Source organism: Panthera pardus, unplaced genomic scaffold (genome assembly GCF_024362965.1).
Source record: "Panthera pardus isolate Hobbes unplaced genomic scaffold, ASM2436296v1 HiC_scaffold_11, whole genome shotgun sequence".
Lineage (NCBI taxonomy): Eukaryota > Metazoa > Chordata > Mammalia > Carnivora > Felidae > Panthera > Panthera pardus.
Window position 1 is genome coordinate 54,484,327 of NW_026526666.1, and position 24,391 is coordinate 54,508,717.

General features: G+C 45.8%; 1 protein-coding gene across 1 annotated transcript in view; it reads right to left on the reverse strand.

The window, feature by feature from the left end:
- ROR1 (receptor tyrosine kinase like orphan receptor 1) overlaps positions 1-22,625 on the reverse strand; it is a 402,963-nt gene extending 380,338 nt beyond the window's left edge. The window contains exon 1 of the mRNA XM_019449026.2: positions 22,528-22,625. Within this exon, the coding sequence (XP_019304571.2) occupies positions 22,528-22,618 (91 nt within the window). The 5' untranslated portion in view covers positions 22,619-22,625. The remainder of the gene's footprint in view (positions 1-22,527) is intronic.
- Positions 22,626-24,391: the final 1,766 nt, after the last annotated feature.

Below are 24,391 nucleotides of genomic sequence, written 5' to 3' on the forward strand. Positions count from 1 at the left end.
GGCTAGCTGCTGTCAGAGCAGAGCCCTCTTCAGATCCTCTGACCCCCTCTCTCTGCCCCACCCCTGCTTGCACTCTCTCTCAAAAATAAACATTTTTTTAAAAAGAAAAGAAAAATAATAAACATGATTTTATAAGCACTAAAACTATTCAATCCTCACAACCCTTGTGTTGATTCTGAGGACCTGAGCTGGGGACCCACTGCTCTGTGCTATTCGCCAGCTCAGAAGGTCCCAGTCCATTGTCATCTCCACCTTCAATCACCTAGACTTCCCACCTCCTCCTCTTCTCTCTCACAGCTGTCCTTACCATAATGCCAAGACCTAAAAAGCAAGGCAAAACGGAGAAATATATATATATATATATATATATATATATATATATATATATATATATCTTATTTGGAACTGAGTTCATAACTATTTGTGCATGACTCTGCCTTTAAATCTTTTCTCTCACAGAGTACCAACATTAGAAGGGTAAGAATGCCCAGCCCAACCTTAGATAAATTCTTCATAACTGGATTTTACAATATATTAGGGAAAAAAGCACAAAACATTAGAATATTAGAACAGAAATCCTTCTTTAAAACAATGCTTATTCAACTTTAATTTGCATACAAATCACCTGAGGATCTTGTTAAAATGCTGATTCTAACCCAGTAGGTCCGGAGAACAGCCTTAGATTCTGCATTGTTTACAAGCTCTCAGGTGGTGTCTATGCTGCTGGTCCACAGAGCGGGATCCAGCCCCATTGCTTTGTATCAGAGAATTTGAAGATCAGAGAAGGCAAACGTCTTGCTTGGTGTCACACAGCTAGTTAGAGCCAGGACTAGGAGATGAATTCAAGTTTGTTGATTTTTAGTTCAGAGCTCTTTCTACTATGCCCTGATGTCATCCTTTCTCTTGAAAAGAAAAAAAGTTTCCAAAAAACATCTCATTTTCCTTTCCCATCCAAGACAATACACACACACACACACACACACACACACACACACAGCCCCCAGAGGACAGGGGCGAAATCATAGTCTCTTCCTCAGTTTCCAGCACAGGGTCTTCCAAACAAAACATACTCAAAATAAAATGTGTCGATGGAGTATGCAATCAGAAGGAAGAGGAGTCTTCTGGTTAAAGGAATACCTTCACCTTTTTTCCTCCTTTTTTCATGTCTTTAAGGACACCCTTCTGATCAGCTACCCCATGTCTCCAAAACTGTTAACTCTATACTGTCTAAAGTTTTCCCTAGAGGTATTTTTCTCAGTTAAAAATCAATTTATTGAGAGAAAGTTCAAAACAAGCTATTATTCTAAATCAATATTTAGGGAGGAGATAAGGTTTTAATTCTGGTATCTGCAGGAGATTTTATGTTCCCAAACACACTTTGCGCTAGACCGTTTAAGGCACGTGAAGTGCTTAAGAGTTCCACTCAGCGGTCTAAGTGTTCAGACAGGACAGCTTCAAAGCCTCCCTCAGCCTCCCACCTTGCAGAAATCGCTCCCACAGGTTTCCGTGGCTTTGAACTGTATTTTAACAATCTTAAGAGCTCGAGAAAGCTTGTTTCATGACATTACTTAGCTTAGATGCAAGTACACAGTAGGTCCATGCTATGTCTGCAAGTGTCACATCCACCACCTACAGCCAGGTTTTCAACAGATCTTTCTTTAGAAGGTCAGCAAACACAACCTCACAGAGAAGAAAGCTGGCAGGGTTTCAGCTGTTTCCAATTCTTATTCTATTCTACCACCTTGCTAAAATTAACAAGTTTAGTGCAAATAATTTGGGTTTGGATCTTGTCACACTTAGGAAAGCAAGAGGACAGAAAGGTAACACTTAAATCAGAAACTGACTTTTTCCCCTTGCAGGAGGAAACATCAGCAAAGCTCTGAAGCCACAAGAGCCCTGCTCAGTGGGGCTTCTGATGGTTTCTAACTGGAGGAATGTAATCCATTAGCCCCCTAGAGCTCTGGCCTGGCTGCCTGGCTGCAAACCCCCACCCAGCTCCAATCTTCCTGGTCCTGCCCTTTCGACCACAGACTCCCCTTCCCCAGCACACAGGGCTCAGGCTCCCTTTCACAGTACACCTTTCGGAACCACACCACGTGTCAATGGTTCTGCATGCACAGGCAGCTGCACAACACCGAAGGACAGCCACGTCTGGGAGCCACAACTCACCATTCACAGTTCTCTTATGGCAAATGTCACCACAAATTCTAATTCTTTTGGTTATTTGTCTCTCCCTATCTCCACTGCCTTCTCCCCAGTTCCATGAGTCTGGGAGCTCCCAGAAAATAGGGATAATGTTCTGGTCCCAGTATATCCTGGCACCCAATACAGTCCTTGACACATATTCAGGATTTACAAAATGCTAGCTGTTTTTATTATTATGTACTATTGATATGTTCCCCGCACTTCTTCCTTCTGGCTCTCTGCTTCCTCCAGTAGGCGTCTTTAAAAAATTTAGGGCACCTGGGTGGCTCAGTCGGTTGAGCGTCTGACTTCGGCTTCAGGTCATGATCTCGCGGCCTGTGAGTTCAAGCCACGTTCGGGCTCTGTGCTGACAGCTCAGAGCCTGGAGTCTGCTTCTGATTTTGTGTCTCCCTCTCTCTCTGCCCCTCCCCCACTCATGCTGTCTCTCTGTCTCTCTCTCTCTCTCTCTCTCTCTCTCTCTCTCTCTCTCTCTGTCGAAAATAAATAAACATTAAAAAAAAGTTTTTTAAAAATTTAGGTCCAGAGGGGCAGTCAAGCCACCTCATTTTACAGATGAGGAAATTCAATTCAAACTTCAAGGGATGTGGTGGTCCAGTTAGTGGTCTAGCTGGAAGAGACTCTCCAGCCTCTGGCCTCTGTTGCTGAACTATCCTCCTCTTCTCTGTCTCCAGGCCAGGCAGCAGGGCACAGAGGGTTACCACCTGAGAGAAGGAAGTTGGTTTATTGGTGGCCTAGTGATGGAGACTCCAACACTCTACTCCAGACTCCAGCACTGAGGGATTCTAGGTGGTTAATTCTGATCAACACCAGTGCAGGCCTCAGGCTGCCCACCTGTAAAATGGTCATCTTAGCTCACAGTTATTGATGCTTATTGGGTGTACTCAGTATGTGCCAGCGTTCAGGAGTATTACAATAGTTCATCCTCACCAAAAGTTAGTGAGGTAGGCATGATTTGTACCCCAAGTTTTACAGATAGGGAAACCGGACTTTTGAGGTTTGTCCAAGGTCACAGGTAGTTGAATAGCTGACTCCTAGAGCCAGTATTTTGATTTTCGTCTAATTTTGCTTTCTCAGCGGGGCCGGGAGGGGGGGGGGGGGCGGGGGGGGGGGGGGAGGGGTGGGCTTGAGCCACAAGAAAAGGTAACAGTGAGGAAGGTCTTCACTGGGGGCGGACAGGAGGTTCACCCCCCAAGCTTCCTGTTCCCAGTAGTCACCCCTGGCCCTTACCTAATTAAGTGCATTAGCAGCAGCTCTGCCTAATCCTAGGTGCACACAAGAAGAGACAGGCTTCTTTCCCTGGAGGCTCCGCTTCTCCTGAGATTAGCCACGGTCCCCAGGAGGCTGTTATCCCAACCCCGGGGGAGGGCAGCATCACAGCCAAGATGGAGCTTATCACAGGAAGCCAGCAGCGCTGGGGAAACAAAACGCAGACTGCATGACTCAGGTCGATCACAGGCACCAGATGATGTGCCAGCTAGATGGGTGCATGTCCGCCTGTCGTGAACAAGGGACAACAAAGCAGCTACTATCTCTGCCTTTTCTGGAGGTGCCAGAAAGGGCAGCAGCAAACATTCAAATTAAATGATACATCCCGAGCAACTCCTAAGAGTGCTCCCAAAAGAAAACACTGCTGCATTCCCAGCACCTAGCACTGTGCCTGGCACAGAGTAGGTGCTCAATCAGTTGATGAACATTCGAATGACTTTACTGACCCACCAGCACGGTGGTGGAAGAAAAGTGTTCCTCAGCAGAAATGACAATGGGTACCAAGGCTCACCATCAATTCTCCAGTTGGGGATAGGTCCTGTTGCCTTGGTTTTCCCATTCTATAGTCCAAATAATTATACCCATCTCTCCAAATCCCCATGATTTAGCCATTCATCCCATGGGACACTGGGCCAAATACAGAGAACAATTTAATAGAATAATTTGAAAGGATACAACTATTTAGGGCACTTACTTAAAAGTTAGTGAGCAACTATGATCTACACAGTGCAAAATTATAGAAAGCTACCATCAAATTCTAGGTTTGGGGATTATAAGGAGCCTGGTATCAGGGAAGAGAATGGACTGGGAGTTCCAGGACCTCAAGTTTCTTCTTCAGAAACATGAGCAGCCTCACCACCAACTGTACCTCATAGTTCTTTAATCTTGCAGAAAAATACTTTCCAGTTAAACTGGATGCTGTAGGTCATTTGCCCTCAGAGCCGCTAACATGAAATAAAATTTCAGGGGAAGAACAAAGGAAATTATATAAGCTACAAACTTCCATTTCCTCTCATTCAATCTCTTTTCAGGAGGCTAGGAAAGAGAATTGGTGGAGTAGCAGTAGTAGTAGCAGCAGCAGTAGTAATAGTAGTAGTGTGACAGTAGTAGAAGAGTAGTAGTAGAGCAGTAGTAGTAGTATAATAGTAGAGGAGGAGGAGGAGGAGGAGGAGTAATAGTAGTGTAGTAGTAGTAGTAGTAGTAGTAGAGCAGTAGTAGTGTAATAGTAGTGGTAGTGTAGTAGTAGTAGCAGCAGTAGTGTAATAGTAGTGGTAGTGTAGTAGTAGTAGTAGTAGTAGTAGTAGTAGTAGTAATAGTAATAGTAGTAGTAGTATAGTAGAGGAGTAGTAGTAATAGTAGTGTAATAGTAGTAGTAGTAGTAGAGTAGTAGTAGTAGTAGAGCAGTAGTAGTAGTATAATAGTAGAGGAGGAGGAGTAATAGTAGTGTAATAGTAGTAGTAGAGTAGTAGTAGTGGTAGAGTAGTAGTAGTAGTGTGACAGTAGTAGAGCAGTAGTAGTAGTATAATAGTAGAGAAGTAATAGTAGTAGTAGTAGTAGTAGAGCAGTAGTAGTGTAATAGTAGTGGTAGTGTAGTAGTAGTAGTAGTAGTAGTATAGTAGAGGAGTAGTAGTAATAGTAGTGTAATAGTAGTAGTAGTAGAGTAGTAGTAATAGATCAGTAGTAGTAGTATAATAGTAGAGGAGGAGGAGTAATAGTAGTGTAATAGTAGTAGTAGAGTAGTAGTAGTGGTAGTGTAGTAGTAGTAGTAGTAGTGTGACAGTAGTAGAGCAGTAGTAGTAGTATAATAGTAGAGAAGTAGTAGTAGTAGTAGTAGAGCAGTAGTAGTGTAATAGTAGTGGTAGTGTAGTAGTAGTTGTCGTAGTAGTAGTAGTAGTGTGACAGTAGTAGTAGAGTAGTAGTAGCAGTAGTAGAGTAGTGTAGTAGTAGCAGTAGAGGAGGAGGAGGAGCGTAATAGTAAAGTAACATTTTTCACGATGCTATGCAGTTGGCAACATCCTTTCACCTAATTTATCACCTCACATACATAACAGTCCTCTGAGATTTTATCAGCTCATTTTACAAATTAGGAAGCAGAGGCCCAGGGAAGTTACTTACGCACCTTGCCCAACATTACACAGCAGACGTGCGGCCCAAACCCAGATTTCTTTTCTCTCCAAACCATGCATTCTTTCCTCTGTGTAGGGCCGCCTCCAATCCACCTTTGTGTCAATGACAATGACTGCCTCTTCCCCAGTAGGCTGAATGCTTAGCTTGTTGCTGGTGGTGTCTTAATTTCATTATCTAGGAAATAGGTATGATAACAACACAGCCTCCCTGGCGGGGGTGGGGGGAGGGGGGGACTGTCATGAGGTGAGGCGTGACTACTGCCTGTCATAGGAGTAAGCACTCTGCAAACTTTACCAGTGGGAACACCTCATTGCTGCGATATTGTTAGCTGAGCACACACTCCTACCCCAAGACTTTTGTCCTCGCTGGCCCCTCCTGGAGGACTCCTCCACACCACCCCCACAGCCACAGTGCTCATTCCTGTAGTTCGTGCACGTCTCTGTTCAAGAGTCACCTTATCCTGGGGTCATCCCTGCCACCCCGTATCATACAATGGCACTCACCCCACCCCATCGCTCGCCACATCACAAGGTCTTGCACCCTGCTTCCTCTTTCTCAGCACTTACTATCACCCGATAGAGCATACATTTCTCCATGAGCAGGGCCTTAGTTTTGTTTACTGCTTCACCTCCAGCATCTAGAACAATGCCAGCCAGCCACATACGTATTTGCTGAGTGAATAAAGGAAAATTCGTGGGTCCAGTCACCAAGAAATGAAGACAAACTCTTGCTTGCTATCTGACCCTTCGATCTCAGATAAGACTTTAAAGTCTACAAAGGTGTTTTTACATCCTTCATCTCCTTTAATCTTCCATAATCTTCAGGGAAGGAGTTATAATCCCCACCACAGAGATGAAGAAACGGAGACCCCAGAACTCAGAGCAGAACAATTTCCTGGAGAGGCAGAGGGCTGGCTTGGGTTTTGAACCCTACCCCAACCTCCAGCACTCAGACAGAAGGGACTCAGCCTCCCTCTGAGCTGCCGTGGCCCCCTGGAGCAGCTGAGGTTCCCTGAGAAGGGCTGGTATAAAGAGAGAGGCCTAGGAAATGCTTTCTATCACTTAGATGAGCACCAAACATTACAGACAGCAGATTTCTATGAACTCATTTGCCAAAATAAACCCATCCATTATTATCGATGGTATAAAAAATGCATTATGTATGGGTTATTGTTTTAGGGCCTCACAGATTCCTGTTTTCAGTGAAGCCTCCCCTAAGACACCTTTCCTGATTCTCTCTTGGTCAGTCCCACCCCCAGCCCTGATTTGCCAGCCCCTCCTCCACGCTTTCAGAAGCTGACTCATGTCCTCACTGCTCAGCAGTCCTGCTCCCCACAAGGCCAGTCTTAGAGCTCCCACCAGAAGTGCCTGCAGCCCCAGCCCAGGGCCTGGCACCCAGGAGGCCTCAGTGCACATGCTGACCAACCAGCCTCCTCAATAACACCAGGATGGCAAGAATGGGCACAGCCCAGGCCTTTCTTCTCCCCCACAACTGCCTCCGCAGCCAAGAAACCTAACTGAAGCTTTGTTAAGCTCCCTTTTCTCTCTCCTGCATGAAGGAAAGGTAGCCCAGCCTGAAGCAGATGGTTCTAGGGATTTAAAAGGAGGTGCTCTAGGAAATGCAAAGACACGCAGGTCTTTCTGACCATATTTGCATGCAGATTGCTTGCAAGTTCAAAACTTATAGAATTTTTCCCTCTGCTTATTAAGCAAAAGAAGAGAGAGTAAGAGCTCCCCAGGGGATATTTCCCTAGTAATGAGACCTTTCAAGATTCCTGAAGAAAGAAAGGGGAGGGAAGAGCTTCTTGAAGGACCAAAGGAGGGAGGAGAGGGTTGTCAGGGCAGGGAAGAATCACTCACCACCCCCTATCCTCAGCGGCCCTCACAGCCCAAACCTGCCTGCAGGCTCAGCCACGGTGCCCTCTCCCCTGTGGCAGGGGGCCAATATTTTCCCCACCTCTCAAACATACTATACATGAAAAAAGAGAAAGAGGAGGACTCTAAGGGAGAATTTTAATTTGTTGCCAATTAAGGGCAGAGTGACCCTAATTTATAGCAGCAGAACTCAGAGTTATCACAGATTTTTCATCTTGGGAAAACAGCCCAGCTCTCAAGCTGCCCACTGCTCCCCTGCAAACAGAGCCCACAGCAGGTTTAATTGAGTCCAGATTGACTTTTTAAGGGGTTGAATTCCTCATCTTTTGGAAGAGATAGCCTTGAGATTTTCAGTTGTTCAAAGATGCATTTTTAAATTGCCAGATAGTAATACAAAGCAAGCTAGAAGTATCCCAGCCTCTAGGAAGTAAGAACAAAGCTTAGTAAAAGTACGTAGAGTGGATTCAATGGGCCACCAGGCACTGTACTGGCTCTGATCCAAACTCAGACCCTTGTCTAAGGAGCATCCAATCCAGTGATAGAAAAGATAATGGTTGCACAAATAAATGTTTAATTACAAACTATAATGAAGAATATTTTAAAATATAGGGTGCTATCAAAGCAGGTAAGTGGGAACCCAACCGAGTCTGGCCAGTCAGGGAAAGGACAGTGAAGCCAGAGCAGGACTGGTAGCTAATAGGATGAGGAAGGATGCTTCTGTGGGAGGGGACAGTCCATAGAAAAGCCACCATGTACAAAGCACCAGATGAGACCCAAGAGAGGCGGGAGACAGACGGACAAGGCCTGTCTGAAAGTCCTGCCAGAGTATCCTTGATAATATTTTTGGTTCAGAATCTCCCTGATCTCTTTAGGACTCGATTTCCTATTGCCCCAACAGCTGTGAATTTCCTTCTGGATATCGTGTATGTCTTTCTCCCACCCTCTTCGCCATGTCACGGGGACACCTTTTCATTTTGATCCCTTTTGTGTTTTCAGGAAAACTCCAATGTCATCATTAAGTCTCAGGCAGCATCCAGCTCTGACAGCAGGAGGCACTCAGGTGTCCCTGCTCTCTGGCTTTGACCACTCAGGACACTGCATATAGGAGAGAAACAGATAACTATTGGCTCACCATGTCCACCTTGTTCAGAAAACCCTCCCAGTAGTTCTGGACAACACACACATCTCTCTTTGATCTACAAAACTCACTGTATGCACCTTCCTTGTGGCACTCAATTGCACTGAATTGAGCATTCACTCAACACATATTTGGTGATTTCCTACTGAGTGAAATGTGCTGGACCTGGCAGTAGTTAACTGACATAAGATCTGGTCCCTGCTCACAAAGAACTGAGTGGAATGGAAAGCGGCTGGTTATGTGACATTGGAGAAGTTATTTAGCATCTCCGAGCCTCAGTTTTCTCTTGGGAGTAAAAGTGTGACTTCCTTTTATAAATACACACGTACAGAAAAGCCGATCAGAGATTATCTCTGAATGGTAGGATTGTGGGTGATTTTGTTTACACACTCCATTTATGATTGTGTTTTTCATGGACATATATTTTCTCATGAGAAAAAGCATTAAAACTGCTTCCTTTAGGTTAAAAATAATAATGACCCCATTTCATTTTGTTGTGAGAATTAGTGAGGTAAGTTGTGTGCGTGGTCAGGAAGAGTAACTTCACCCAAAGCAGAGTCTATGGGCTCTGAGCAGAAAATCTCAGAGATGTGGAGAACAGACTAGACCCCTGCCAGACCTCTCAGCAATGCCTGCCCTGGATATCAAAGTCACTGTCTCCCTCAGGCCAGCTTTTTTCCAAGACAGAGACATGGCTGAGAGCATCTCCTATCTTCTCTGCCCCAGAGGATCACCCCTAAATCCCAGGGATGGACTATGACTGGCCCATCATGGTGAGGCTAGGGGTCAGGGGTTATGATGGGCACTCTCCCCATAACAAGATTGGAGTACAGGCAAAAGTGGTTTCTTTTCCCAATGGATAAAGGAGCAAAAGGAGGAAGTGAGGGGAGGGGGGCAACAATTCTGGAGAGACAAAATAATAGGATTCTGCTACAAAATACAAAATTCTCACCAGATGTATGCCCCATAGTAGATGTTCAGTAAGCGATGGTGACTGGGGCGCCCAGGTGGTTCAGTTGGTTAAGCGTCGACTCTCAATTTTGGCTCAGGTCATGATCTCACGGTTTGTGAGTTCCAGCCCTGAGTCAGGCTCTGCGCTGACAGTGCAGAGCCTGTTGGGATTCTCTCTCTCCTTCTCTCTGCCCCTCCCCCGCTCTCTCTCCTCTCAAAATAAATAAATAAATATTTAAAAAGTAAATAAAGGGGCGCCTGGGTGGCGCAGTCGGTTGGGCGTCCAACTTCAGCCAGGTCACGATCTCGCAGTCTGTGAGTTCAAGCCCCGCGTCAGGCTCTGGGCTGATGGCTCAGAGCCTGGAGCCTGTTTCCGATTCTGTGTCTCCCTCTCTCTCTGCCCCTCCCCCGTTCATGCTCTGTCTCTCTCTGTCCCAAAAATAAATAAATGTTGAAAAAAAAAAGTTTTTTTAAAAAGTAAATAAATTTAAAACATAAATGATGGTGACTGTTACTACAAAGATTAAAATCTTGGGCTAAATCAGAATAAGTGAGCATGACTTAGGTAGTCTATCTGAAAATACAGGCTGAATGTGGCGGCACAGGGGAAGGAAGAGCAGAAAGTGAATTCTTGAATGTGGGGGCACTGGGGGTTGAAAAAGAAGATTTCAGCAAGGAGAGATGGAGAGAGGGACCAGTGTGACCCTGCTGTGCCAGGGAGGTGGGGCAGGTGCTAGAGTATAGGGATTCTAGAAGCTGCAAGACAGAAAAAGAGCCCTAAACAAAGGTCAGGACAGTGAGCTTTGACTCAATGTTATTCTCATACCCTTTGGGGTATCAATCTTGCCTCCCTAACAAAAACAATAAACTCCTACAGGAGAGGATACTGCCATATATTTCTCTGCATCCACTTCAGGGGCTAAATAAATATTTAACCAGATGGAATTGCCAGTGACTTCTTTGTAGTTTACACAGGACACATCACTTGGCAGGTGAAGGAGCCTGGCGTCTCAGATCCCTTCTTTCCTTCCCTACTCTACATCAACACTGAGCAGACAGACCAACTGTCATGTTGATTTGATTCTCAGTCTGGGAGAAGCCACTTTCACCAACATTGTGGGTTGGTTGAGAAACTTGCAAAACCTGAGTCCTGAGGCAAAGATGTGGGAGGGTTATTTATTTTGACCATCTCACCTATGTATATAGTTTTAACCCCAACACAACCATGAAATCTGGCAATTACTCCTTTAAAAAAAATCAAGCTGGGGGCACCTGGGTGGCTCATTTGTCGAGCGTCCAACTTTGGCTCAGGTCATAATCTCGTGATTTGTGAGTTCGAGCCCCACATGGGGCTCTGTGCTGACCGTTTGGAGCCCACTTTGGGTCCTCTGCCTCTCTCTCTCTCTCTCTGTCCACCCCCCCCCCCCCCACCCACCCATGCTCTCTCTCTCTCAGAAAAAAAAAAGTGAAAGCCAGTGTAAGGGAGGAATGCCTTCCTCCCCACACCTAATACTACATCTTGGGGAAGGAAAGAAATGAGTGCTAAATGCTGGACTCTCGCTGCCCCTTTACCAGCTACTTCTTGCAGGAGCTTGCACAGTACAATGCAGTGACTCACTGACAAACTGGGTAGGACAAAGGGCATGCTCAGCTCAGTTCCTCCCTTGCAAAGTGGGCAAGAGGAATGCCCTTTATGAGTGGGCAGAGGGCCGTGAGCCACATAGAGAGGAAAAGGGTAACCCAGCAGTAGATTAAGAACAGCATCAAAAAGTGCTGCTTCTTGTTGTCAGCAGTCTACATAGCTACTCTCCAACAGGCAACATTTGGGGGCTGGAAGTTCTATACAACACACAATTCTCTGAAGGGAGGAGGTAAACAGCCACCACTAAGTTAAGCACTAAGTTAAGTACTCCAGCGGATGGGCTAACTTTCATCACACCAAAAGTTCGGGTGGGGAGAAAAAAAACAACCAATACTTGCAGGGAGTATGAAAATTATGGAACAACTATTAAATACCCAAGTCAGAATGAAATCCAAGAGATGAGGATATCATCTCTCTTATGGAGAAAAAGTAGAATAAATTGCTTTGATGTCCGCTTAAACCCACCAGGAAATGGGGTCAATTTCCCACGAAGAACAGACAAGAGTCCTTCAAGGAAATCTAGGATTTCAGGCAGCAGGATCTGTTTTTACCTTAGGGTGTTCAATCTTCACAGACCGTAAGAAAGTCATATCCTTGACAAATATTAATATAATTATAACCCAAAAGTTCCTAGTGTTGGAAGGTCTGCACCAGAGATGATTATATCATAAACTAAGGGCCAACAAGGTGCTGAAGTTCGGCAATTTTGCCCCATCACATTCTGGGAAAAGCTCAGAGGAGGAAGTACCCTCTTGCAGGCATCCATTTAATTCACAGGAGTAGGCTGCACACATGGAACACGACCCAGGTGCTGTACAAGCACTGCCCACAGTACCTCTCCCAACCCTGTCAAGGTAAGCACCATTATGCCTCCCATTTTACAGGTGAGGAAAGGGAGTCTCCGAGAGGTAAAGTAATTTGCTGACAGAAAAGCAGTGACCTGACTTTGACACCAAGACCTCCTGATGCCAAAGCCCTTTCACATCAACGGCTCTTCCACCTGCAGAAAAAGCAACAACCACTTGGGAAACTCCTTGTTTTTAGGTAAATTCTCTCCGTCTATTAGAAAGTGGATTTCCTCAGGTTACAGGAGTCACAGCTCCAGGTCCCATCTACAAGTGTCTTACAACTATTTCTGGGGGGAAAAAAAATTGCTGATTTGAGGAGAATCAGGCAAATCCATTTGCTGGTGAAAGTACAGTGAAAACAGACATATATCAGCATCTTAGAATCACAAATTCCAAACACAGGTAGTCTTTTAGAGCAGAAAGCACTATGAGCCTGGAGTCAAATAGGCTGGGTTTCAGGCAGGTTTCCCTAGCTACGATGACTTTAGGTGAGCCACCAACCTCACATGCCTAATTTTATTTTATTTTATTTTTTTAATGTTTATTTATTTTTGAGAGAGAGGGAGACAGAGTGTGTGCAGGGGAGGGGCCGAGAGAGAGAGGGAGACACAGAATCTGAAGCAGGCTCTAGGCTGAGCTGTCAGCACAGAGCCCCGTGTGGGGCTCCAACTCATAAACAGTGAGATCATGACCTGAGCCGAAATCAAGAGTCGGTCGCTTAACCGACTGAGCCACCCAGGCGCCCCCTCACATGCCTAATTTTAAAAGGAAGAGAGAAAGAGAAAGAAAGAAATCCTGTTTTATTGGATTATTTGGAAAATTAATGGTAATATTACACATGAAATAATTTTATAAGCTGCAAAACTCTATACCAATGGAGTATTTATAATTATTTTGACTCAGCTATTTGGCTGGAATCTTACAGAGAATTTGAATCATCAGACAGATTTGAAAAAAAATACTGAGCTGCAGTCTGGCATAATGGTCAAGGACAAAGCCCTGGACTCAGAACAACTAGTTTCAAATTCTGCTTCTCTCACTTAACTTGCTGTGTGATCTAGAGTGAGTCACTAACCTTCTCTGTACCTCAGTTTTCTTATCTGGAAAATGGGGATAATAACTCACGCCTACCTCATAGGGTTCCCTGAAGACTATGGGAGTTAAAATACCTAAGGAACTTAAAATGGTTCTTGGCAGACAGGAGGCTTGATGTGTTAATCATTACTATACTATTGTGATTTTCATCAACCAAGCAAAATGCGCACTGGCATTTAGTAGCTTGCACTACAAAACAAAATCGCAGCAGACGTAAGTTACTTTTGACAAGCAGTCCTGAAATGGACTGCATTTTAAGAGTACTCTTTGGGGTACCCTTTTGGAGAGAAAGATAAGTTCTCTTGCTCCCAGTAAAACCCTGCTTCCCCCCGCCGCCCCCCCCCCCCACCACGAGCCCTCCTTAGTATGAAAAAAAAATACCAGACACCACTCAAAGCCCTCTTTTTTCTCCATTACTCTCCCATCCCATGAAACCTAGCCCGGTTCCAGGGTGGAGGCCCAGTTGAAGAACTCAAGACAGCCTGGGCAAGTCCATGGAGAGTAGGGCAGCTACAGAAAGTTTGGCTCCTCTCCTCCTGTCCCCATCATAATCCTCCCCATCCTTCAAGGCTCACTTCATATCCCACTTCCTCCTGAAAGACCTCTTCCTCCTCGGCATTCTGCATCTATAATTGCCAACTCTGTACTCACTGGGTGTATAATTATTTCACAAGTGCCTATTTTAATGCCCCTAAAAGGTAAACTCTCCAAGGGCTAGTCAGAGTGCTTCTAAATTCCCCACAGTGCTTAGCATGGTGCTAGAGACACCGTATGTGTGCCATAAATAATTTGGGAAGGGGTTTAATTCACTGGAAGGAGCTCAGACTCCATGTGAAGTGGTCAGATGCCAGCTAGGTCTGCACCTCTACTCCTCCTCCCCAAGCCCATGGCAAATGCTACTGTCAGATCCCAGTATTCCCTCCCAGAGATCCTGGAGAAACCTTAGAATCCTTCTCAACACTGCACCACAGGCAGCCAATACCAACTGACTGGAAAAATGAACCCTTTTTGCCATCTCTGCTTTCTAGGCACTTCCTTAACTGAGTCTCCATAGCACAGGGACTTGACCACCACTGTCATACCCACCACACTCCACTGTACAGGGCTGTTGACTTGTCTGCCTCTACTAGACCAGTGGCTTCCAAACTTTTGAGCATGGGGGCCCAGTAATAACCCAGATCAGCATAAGCAGAACTGAAGCTAAAGTTTCCTAAAGCAATACTCATTTTGTTAACATAATGCACTCTGAAATTTCCTATTATATACTCTCTAAAAATGCTGGTCCTGACTGCTGCACTGTTGGGTGGACAGATAGATAGGGACCTATATATACACTGTCAGTTACATAAACAATGTTAGTTAAGGTAACACTAGCAGCTGTAACCGATAAACTGAAATCTCAGCCCTTACTACGATAGAAGTTTCTTTCTTGCTCACATAAAACCTAAACGAGTATGGACCAACAGGTGCCTTCCATGGTGCAGTGATAAAGGGAGGGTTTCAGGATGTTTCTACCTTGCCGTATTTTCAACACATGACTTCTAGGGTTACCACGTTCAGGATCATAGCAATCCTGCCCCGGGGAAGTTTTTTATGGGCCAAGCTATTAGGTGTCACTTGTAACTGACATTCATTGCTTCCAATCTCATTCCATTGACTAATATTTAGTCACATGGCCTCACTTAACTGCAAGAAAACTGGGAAGTGTAGTCTAACCAAGTCACCAAGAAGAGATGGAAACAGATTTTCTGATCAGCTGGCAATCCCTTCCAGAAATCTGCCATTTCAAAAATCCTCCAAGGCAAGGACCTAGCCTTATTCACCTTTATATCCCTAGTGACTAGCAAAATATTTGACTTACAGTAAGTGCATAGAAAATGTATGATCAGTGAATGAATGGGGATCCCACCCAGAGTTCCAGGAGTGTCACAGTTTATGATTAGGCATTGTGATTATTTCCAAATTCAAACCTGTACAAACCCCTTCTCTACCCAAAGCAGAGGAGAGTCCAAAAATCTGGATTAGGGCAGGTGAGGAAGACACCAGAGAAATGGTCTTAGTGTCGTTCTTTCTATTTAGGGACGACACAGCCACTTACTCTTCCAACCACATGCCTGTTGAAAAGGACTGCAGTGGAAAAATTAAGAGCACAGGCTTCTGAGGCAGATAAGTCATGGCAGAACCTCTCTCTGGCCACATAACTACAGAACTATCACTGAGCACTATGTGTGCGGCAAGGTGCTAAGCATTTTCCATACATTATCCCCTTGTATTCTCATAATAAGCCTGTGAAGGATGCTAAAGTTCTCCCCACCATTTCCTGAGTGAGAACTGATGTCTTCTAACCCTGTGTTCCCATAGCACTTTTTCCACACCCCTTTCCTATAATTCACTTGGGGGAGAGCTAGTTGGCATATGGAGGTATATATTTCTTTATCCTGTCTCCACAATTATACTTCAAGGATAGTGGAAATGGCATACACTTGAGTGTCAAAAGACCTACATGAAATGTCTAGGTTCAAGTGCCATGTCCCAACTTAATAGTTTGTGTGAGATTCACCAAGATACCACCTAAGATTTAATTTCCTTATCTGTAGTGCTTGCTTCAGTAGCACATATACTAATTTTCTTATCTGTAAGATGGGGTCAGAAGTCCAGCCACAAAGGGCTGCTGGGACATAGAAACCTAATATCTATAAAGAACTATGCCTGGCACATAGTAGGTTCTTCAAAAAGTAAGAATTTCCCTCCTCCATTACCCTTGAGGGCAAGGGTAATGTTTTGTTCCTGGACACCAACACCATATTTCCACAAAATAAATATATAATAAATGTTAGTTGAAATGCATTGAATGACAAACTTTACTGTTGAAAAATAAAAATAAAAAACACAACCCCTGCCTTGGTCTTTAGAAGTTCTTTTTATCTCCCCTCCCCCTTCCCACACTTCATTATTCTGTTTTTGGGTAATGTGAACTTTTTTTTTTTTTTTGTACTCAGAAATTTTAAATGGCTAACAGAGCACCTCAGGATTCTTTCCTCCGGCCATTATCCTTCTCTTTTAAGTTGTGCTCAGCAAGATTATTTGGATATTGGAGCTAAAAACGGTCAGATTACAAGTGGAGGTCCCTGAAATGTAACAGTCCCCATTGCAGGATTCTGGAATTACACCAAGCACCAGGGAGGGGTTGCTCTTCCCCAAAGAGCTCGCTGTTCTGAAAAAAGCCTTTGTTTTAAGGCTTGCAAAACTGCACTGTGGAATCTCCCATCTGGGTCCCCAGCACTGACCTGGGTACTGCTCAGTTCTAGAGAGTCTATAAGCTCCCTCTAAAATGAAACACTCAAGCATCTTAAAGTATTGTAAAAACAGCTGCTCTCTGAGTCTTGGTTCATATCTTACAGCATAATGACCATTGTTTGGGAGCCAAATTTTCTGATTTCCCCAGCAAGCCTCTGACAATGACAGCAGCTAACACACTGTGTGTTTACTAAGCCCACAGCACTGTGTTAGGTATTTTATGTTTGTTATTCCCTTACATTCCCACAATAACCCCACAAAAATCCAAAAACTCTCCATTTTCCAGACAAGGAAACTGAGGCTCAAAAGTGCAAAGAACTTTGTCTAAGGTCACACAGCCAGGAATCAGCAAAGCCCCAGTTCAGACCCTACTCTATCAGAGTCCAAATCTCATTCCATTTCTGTCATTCCACATTACCTCTTTTAAATGGCTGTAAACGAAGGTCCTTTCTATCAAAAATACTGGAGAAAATAACCAGCTTGAACTGGTTGCTCTTTTGAGGTCTCTTCCCCCTCTTAGAAAAAACAAATCTATGGTTCTATGGAGAGAAGGAAAAAAAAAAAAAAGGAAATGTAGGGAGGCCAAACATTATGAGGCTTGGCTTATCAGTATTTAATAACAGCTTTTGGATCAAAACTCTACAGAACCTTATTTATAGACAGACAGTTACTGTTAAGCAGAGCCTTTTTATACAACCTTTTCATCTGAGGATGTTGTAGCCTTCTACTGCCTTTCTATTAGTGAGAGATGGGGTGTGAAATTTGCTGGCCCTGCCAAGATTATCCCATTAAATTATCTGCCCTCTTCCAGTGTAATTCACTCAGGGGCAACAGTTGGAAACTCCGGCTGGTGGATGTCCATGCCTGGGCACTCTGAGGGGGGCGGGTGTGAAGGAAAAAGTTCAGGTGGTGGGAGCATCCCAGTGACATAACATCAATCCACGTTTCACTGCCTTACCAAAATAAAGTGGATGCCACAATTATCCCATTCCTAAACAAACTGAAAACCCCAACCGAGCTTACTGCAACAAAGAGAGAGCCTTTTTACTGCTGTTTATTTTTATTTTGTATTCGTTAGCTTTTTAGATATTCCTGGCATGCAAGTCAGGCTCCGTGTAACAAGCAGCTGCATTTAGTTAAGGATTTCGAAGAGTTTTCCCCACCCTACCCTACCCCACCCCCTGCCATCCCCTCCCCCTCAACTCCAGAGAACTTTCTCAGAGTCACAGAAGACTATTGCTTTCTCTTCATGTGTCTACAGAACAGTCTCTCCTGTCACACCCCAGGGGAATTGGTAAGGCCAGGTTGAGGCCCTTCTGTTTGAGAAAGAGGCCTCAGAGACCTGAGTGTTCCCCAACTGGGGCTGGATTTGCCAGGGTCTGGTCTACATGGGGACCTTGAAGCTGGCAAGCCAGCTCTCCCACTAAAGAGTACTTTAATAAATCACCTCTGCTCAGCCTACAAGCCCAGTTGTACACCCAGATGCAAATACAAAGGCACTTTATCAAGACAATATCTCATGGCTGTTTGGAAGGAACTTCCAGACACACACGTCAAGCCGCATCAAAGTTGCAATTCATTACAACAATGTAATTCCTCCTGATGAGAGGTGCAGACCTCCAAAGGCCCTTCCGGTCTGAGTTGCAGCAAGACTGGCTCAAGGACCTCCAGGACAGAAAGAAAAATTGAAATTGGCTGTCTCCAATCATTTCTTATTACCCCTAGATATAGCTAAGAAAACATCCTATTGCTCTTGGAAAACATGGGAAAATGGCACCTTTGGCCCATATGTAGTGTAAATTTTAAGACTTACACCAGAAGGGATGCCTGGATGGCTCAGTCGGTTAAGTGTCTGACTTCAGCTCAGGTCATGATCTCAAGGTTCATGAGTTCGAGCCCTGTGCTGACAGCTCTGAACCTGGAGTCTGCTTCAGATTCTGGGTCTCCCTCTCTCTCTGCCCCTCCCCTGCTCATGCTCGCTCTCTCTCTCTCTCTCTCTCTCAAAAATAAATAAACATTTAAAAAATTTAAAAAAAAAGACTTAAACCAGGAAAGACTGTCTAGGACAGCACTTAAGAGCATGAAACCAGGGATTGTAAACCCAGCAATGCCATTTCCTAGCCGTGTGACCTTAAGAAAGTAACTTACCCTTTCTGCGTCTACATTAAAATGAGCTAATTATGCCATCTCCCTCATAGATTTGTGGTGAGGATTCAGTGAGCTAATATTTGCAAAATGCTCAGAATGGTGAGTGGCCATTGTAAGGCTTATCCAAGTGTTTGTTAAATAAATTATATAAACAGAAGCATCTCAGCATGCCTGGATTCAGGGAAATATATACTTAGTTGAGGTCAAAGGACTTAGCACCATTCTTCAGCTTCTCCCAAGCCCAGTAACAGCCGTCCTGGTGGGAGGGAAACTGGAAAGGGAGGAGAGGTAGAGGATCCATGAATTGTGAAGACCTAAGCTAAGGCCCAGGACCCACCACCAACCCTCAACTCCTTGCAACCTACCCGGAGGTGGACTTACTGTCCCAGCCATCAAATACTCCAAATCAAAAGTTCCTATCTTTTGGGGATTGCAGTTTGTTCGGGTTTGTTTTGTTTTGTTTTTTTCTCCAGAATATCAGATTATAGCCAGAAACATACAGCCACAAAAATGCACATAAAAATTTGAATACTATTTCTGGGGGGTCTGCATATCCTCAGTTTCACATACCCCAAGCAAGTTAAGACCCTATCAGTTGGGTGCTCCTCTCCACTACCTGACACAGGTTGCATTTAAATCTCTTAACACTCTGGTAAGGTTCTGAAAAACTAACTGACTATCACAGTCCATGGAAGAGAAAAGATTCAAACCCACATCTGTTAAATTTCAATGCCTGTGCTCATAACCATTAAGCCCTACTGTTAAGTTCTATTATGCTCCATTCATACCAAAAGATGGGGCAAGAAAAGGAGAAGTCCTTGAAAGTGTGTTGCATTTTTTACTAAGAAAAGCAAATATTCCACCACAATTTTACATGCAACCAAAAAAGTTATTCTCTACTCATTCAACAAAAGAATCTATGGGCCACTTACTATATAGATGCGTACACATATGTCATTTATATATAGAGCTACATTTACATCAACATATATACAGGCTACAAAGCATTCCATTCCCCATAGGATGCTGCGTAAAATTTTCAAAAAATATTTGAAATGGGGTATGCGGTCACCATCAAACTACAGCCAAAATGGATACTAATGGATGCAGGTGACACGCCATTTAAAAACTTTAAAGTCTAATTTGAGGGCTATGTTCATCATGCAGGAGATAGATAAAGGCAAATATAGACCAAAGCTGAGTTCTTAAGAAGACTCCTAAGTAAATATCAGAAAGATAGTGCCAATATCAGAGTAGCAAAACAGCTTACCAGGTATGCTGAATCAATACTGAGGATTAAATATTTCCAACACACTGCCAGAGGCAGCTTCACCACACCCTTTGTCTACCCAGCCTCTGTGTGGCTCCCCTAGGGGGGATTTTCAGGCATCTCCAATAAAATTTGGGCTGGCTGACTTGGCTTTCAGTGTTTTCACCAGGAAAGCTGACAGTCTTATTGCCCTCAAGAGACTCCTATTCTAAAAGTAGACAGGACAGACACCTATTAAAATGGCATTGGAAGGTTTATGAAATGACAGCAAACACAGTAGCAGGCCACCTCCCTCTGACTCTAAGAGGTAAACCACAGAATCCACAGGATACTAAGAAAGGCCCAGGTGGGTTCCTAAGGCCCTGAGTTCTGGGTACAGTATTAATGGCTTCAGCTTCCCAGAGAGGTTGAGCTCTAGGTAGGTAGGAGGTAGACCAGGAGATCAACAATGAATAGACCAGCAAAAGTGAATACGAAGTTTTGCCCTCCTGGCTAACAAAATGGAAAAATGATGGGAGAAATACCGAGCGTCTTTTTAATAAGTATAATAAGTAACTGAAACCTATCTCCCCTTAAGCTGATCTCTTGAGCCACTGGTTCAGTTACCTTAAGAATCCTGGATCAGACAAGAAAGTAAATTTGAGTTCCACTGGAAGATTTGTCCTCAGAGAAAAGATCAAGCATTCACAAACATGGAAAGGGATTTATAAGATAACAAATAAGACAATAATAACAGATTTGAGCTCACTATTGAAGAGTGTGGAAAAGGCAATACTCTTTTTTCTTTCTTTCTTTTTTTAAGCCTGTAGACAGTTAAACAAGACAGAGTTTGGCTGACTGCTGATAACAAGACTGTCTTACACTCAGCAAAATCATTGCATAGACATTCATTTAAAGGCAGGTGACCAAAGAAAGGTACGTTCCTCCCCACCCCACCCCCCACACACACACACCCATGATATTGGAGCAACCACTGTTGAAAGGTTATGTCGAAGTTAAAGAAGTCCAGAGATGATACAACCAAATGAATCAAGGACCCACGCTAGAAGCCCTACCTTAGCTAGAATCACCCTGATTATCTCCACCTCAATTTGCTGGGCAACTTGACATGGGAAGGATGTTTCTGTTATTTAGGCAGCATGACCCAGTTTTTATTTTTTCATCCAGGTGTTGTGGCACGGGGCCAGATGTTTGGCATCCCCAAAGGAAGCAAACATCCCGGAGACCAGGCTGTTTACATTTCATTAGGATTTTTCATCAGGAAGGTGCACTCCCTGCTGATGGACATCTTAATTACAATTAGGAGCTGTATTTACCCCCGAGGAGACTCCAGATTACCACAACCACAGTACGGGATCAATTTCGGAATATTTCTCAGAAAACGCAGTTCTAGCTTCCCCAAACTCATCTCTAAGAAATCAAAATTCACACACAACTTGCTTTCAGAGTGTGTGTCCCACCACGAAAATTACGAGCTAGATTTTAGTAAAAACTAATTCCGTGGCCATGTGTAGTCTATGTAGTCAATAGATCTTTCCCCCTCAACTGCTAAATAGCCTAAAGCCTTTTCTTTTCCGAAGCACAGCGCTAACTTAAAAATGAAAGATGCATGATAAAAGAGCAGAAACCTATTTATCTGCACCGGTTTGGCCTGGGAGTGGGGGAGGGCAGAATTCAGGGACTCCAGCACCCCCTCAAGGGATGCATGTTAAAAGTGAGGCCCAAGACCCCGGAGACTTTAATCAACTTTCCCCCTCCAACCTCCAAAGAATGAATCGGTTGTCTCCACAGGCACAGCCGGGCTCTTCCCTCTCATTGTGTACCGGCTCAGACGCAGCGAGGATCCAAGCTTCCCGCAGCGAACTAAGACGCTCGGGCTTTCGGTGGAGTCTTTCTCTAACTGTTCCAATTGTCTTTGGAGATTACCAAAATCAAGTATGCATTAGATGGCTTTTCCCCCCTTGTGTGTAACACACACACACACACACACACACACACACACACACACACACGTGCACGCTCGGAGCACTCTGGAGCAGCAGGCCGCCTCTGACAGCACATTTTGCACAAAGTGGCGGCGACGGCGGCAGCGCACACGTTGGGAGCCTCCAGAGAGGCAGGAGAGCCGGGGCCCGTGGATAAGTGAGGCCGCCCGAGCCTCAGGAGGCAAAGGCTTTTGTCTGGGTCGGTCTGCGGACAGCCTGGGCTCTCTGGGCACCACTGAAAATACAAACTCTCTCCTGGACCGCGCCTTCCGGGACGGCTGCTACTTGGGGACTCCACACACTTGCCCGAACACGGGTTAGGGCGCTTTAGGGGTCCAGCCAAAAGCTGGGGGACCAGCGGCACGGAAGTGCCCCCATCGCCCCACGCCCCCCAACCCCTCCACGCTTCCTGTCAGCGCTGGCAACTGCTGCAGGGCGCCGAGGAGGAAGCCCCCGGGCGCACCCCCGGACCCCAGCGGGGCTCCCGGGCAAATCCTCGCCCGCCTCCCCGGCGCCCGGAGTCGCGTTTGCTAGACACCCCCCCCCCCCCCCCACGACGGGTCTCCGGCCGCCCCACCCCCCGACGGGCGCAGCGCTCCCCAGCTGCCCAGCGCCAGGCAGCGGACTGGAGGGGTCGCGGAGGGCCGGGCGGGCCCGGGACCCGGCGGATGCGCCTCTTACCTTGGGCAGCGGCCCCGCGCGCAGCCAGCAGCAGCGCGGCCAGCAGCGCCAGGAGCGGCGGGCGCGCCCCGCGGCGGCGCGGCCGGTGCATTCCTCCTCTCGCGGCGGCGGCGGCGGCGGCTCCCAGGCCGCGCGCAGAACATCCACGGGCTCTGCCCGGGGTCCCGGCCACCTCGTCCCGGCCGCTCTCCCCGCAGGATGCCGCGGGCGTCTGCAAAGTTCTTTGTCCCTCTAACCTGCTCCCTCGCTCCGCCCGGCCACCTCTGGACCCCGTACGCGCGGTCCCTCCTTCAGCCCTCCGGCTGCAGCCTCGCCTCCGCCGGCCGGTCAGTCCCGAGCTGTGGGTGTCGCGCTAGCGGAAAGGCGAGTCCCCCCAGCTCGGACTCGGAAAAGAGCGCGCCCTGCGACCGGGGGCTGCCGTCCCGGGGCTCCCTTGGTGGCGGCTGCTGCGGCTCCTCCCGCTCCGCGCGCTCGCTCTCTGGCTCTCAGCTTCCCTCAACTTGTCACTTTCCACCAACTCTCCAGCCCAGCGCCCCAGCCGGACCAATGGCAGACGCGGGCCCAGGCCGGCGACCCAGCGCCCTCTGCTGCCGCCTCTCAACACCCGCACTCTCCCTGACTTCCCAGAACGTTGTGGCTCCCGCGCCTCCCGAGCACCCACCTCCCCTCCCCCCACTGGGCCTCAAACTCGCAGCGGGACCGAGGGGCCCTCGAGGCCGTTTGACAGAGGGGGAAGCCGAGGTTCAGGGAGACTTGCCCCGACTCGCAAAGCAGTCCGTGGCTGAATGGCTTCTTCAGGAGATCCAGATCCTAGCACTCTGGGCTCTGCCAGTTAGCTGTGTGCTCCTGGGTAATAGAACATTTATGGTATCACACAGTTTCCCTTTTGATTCCCTCTTTGACCCAAGTCAAATGTTTTCCCATTTTGCCTTTAATTTCTGGTTTCGTTGTATTGAAATCCATGTCATCTGTACTGCCGCCTTTTGGAGATTTATTGAGGATTTCTCTGTGGTCAGTTTTTGTCAATGTCCCGAGACCTCTTGAAAGAAGGTCTTTTTCTATCTTCAGAATGAGGAGATGGGTGACCGTCTCAATGTGATCTTCTTTACATTTATGTTATTTAAGTTTTCCGTATCTTTGGCTTCAGCTGCTCTGCCATGGGCCAAAGGGGTCATTAAACCTCCTACTAACAGTATATTTTGTGTCTCCTGCTTAAGTGTTATGAATTTTGTGATGCATAAGGAGGCCCCTTGATCATATAAAGTGGTGAGTACCTGCTGTGCTCCAGGCCCTGCTTTAGGCTCTGAGGTTGCTAGAGCAATAGGAATACCAGTCAGTCTTGCCTTAGAGGAACCAAAAAGCCCAGTCTATTGATAATCACTTATTGAGTACTTCCTGTTTGCCTAGTGCTTTGTGTGCATTTGCTCATAAATCTTCCATTGACACTTTAAAAAAAATCATTACAAATTTTTCCATCCCTGTGCACTTTTACGTAGATTTTCCCCATCTTGCAGTTTTAGAAATTGAAATGCAAAAAAAGAGTACGTGAATTGCCAGCAGTCACACAGACAACAGGTGGCCAAGCCAAGACTCAGTCTCTTTACCATGACAGGACTAAAAGTTCTTGGCCAGTACCTGGCATATAACAAGGCCTCGGTCAGTGGCAGTGGTCCTTATTATTGCTGCAGGAATCACCTCTAAGAACTCAGCTTTAGGATTTTACAATTGAGCAGTCACCTCATGGAGGGCAAGGACTTTGTAGCCCAAAGTATGTCCAGCAGGTCACAGACTCTACCTAGACTTGCAGGCCTCTGCCTTCAGGCAGGTGAATGACTAACCCTTGTGGGACAAACAGTCACTTATT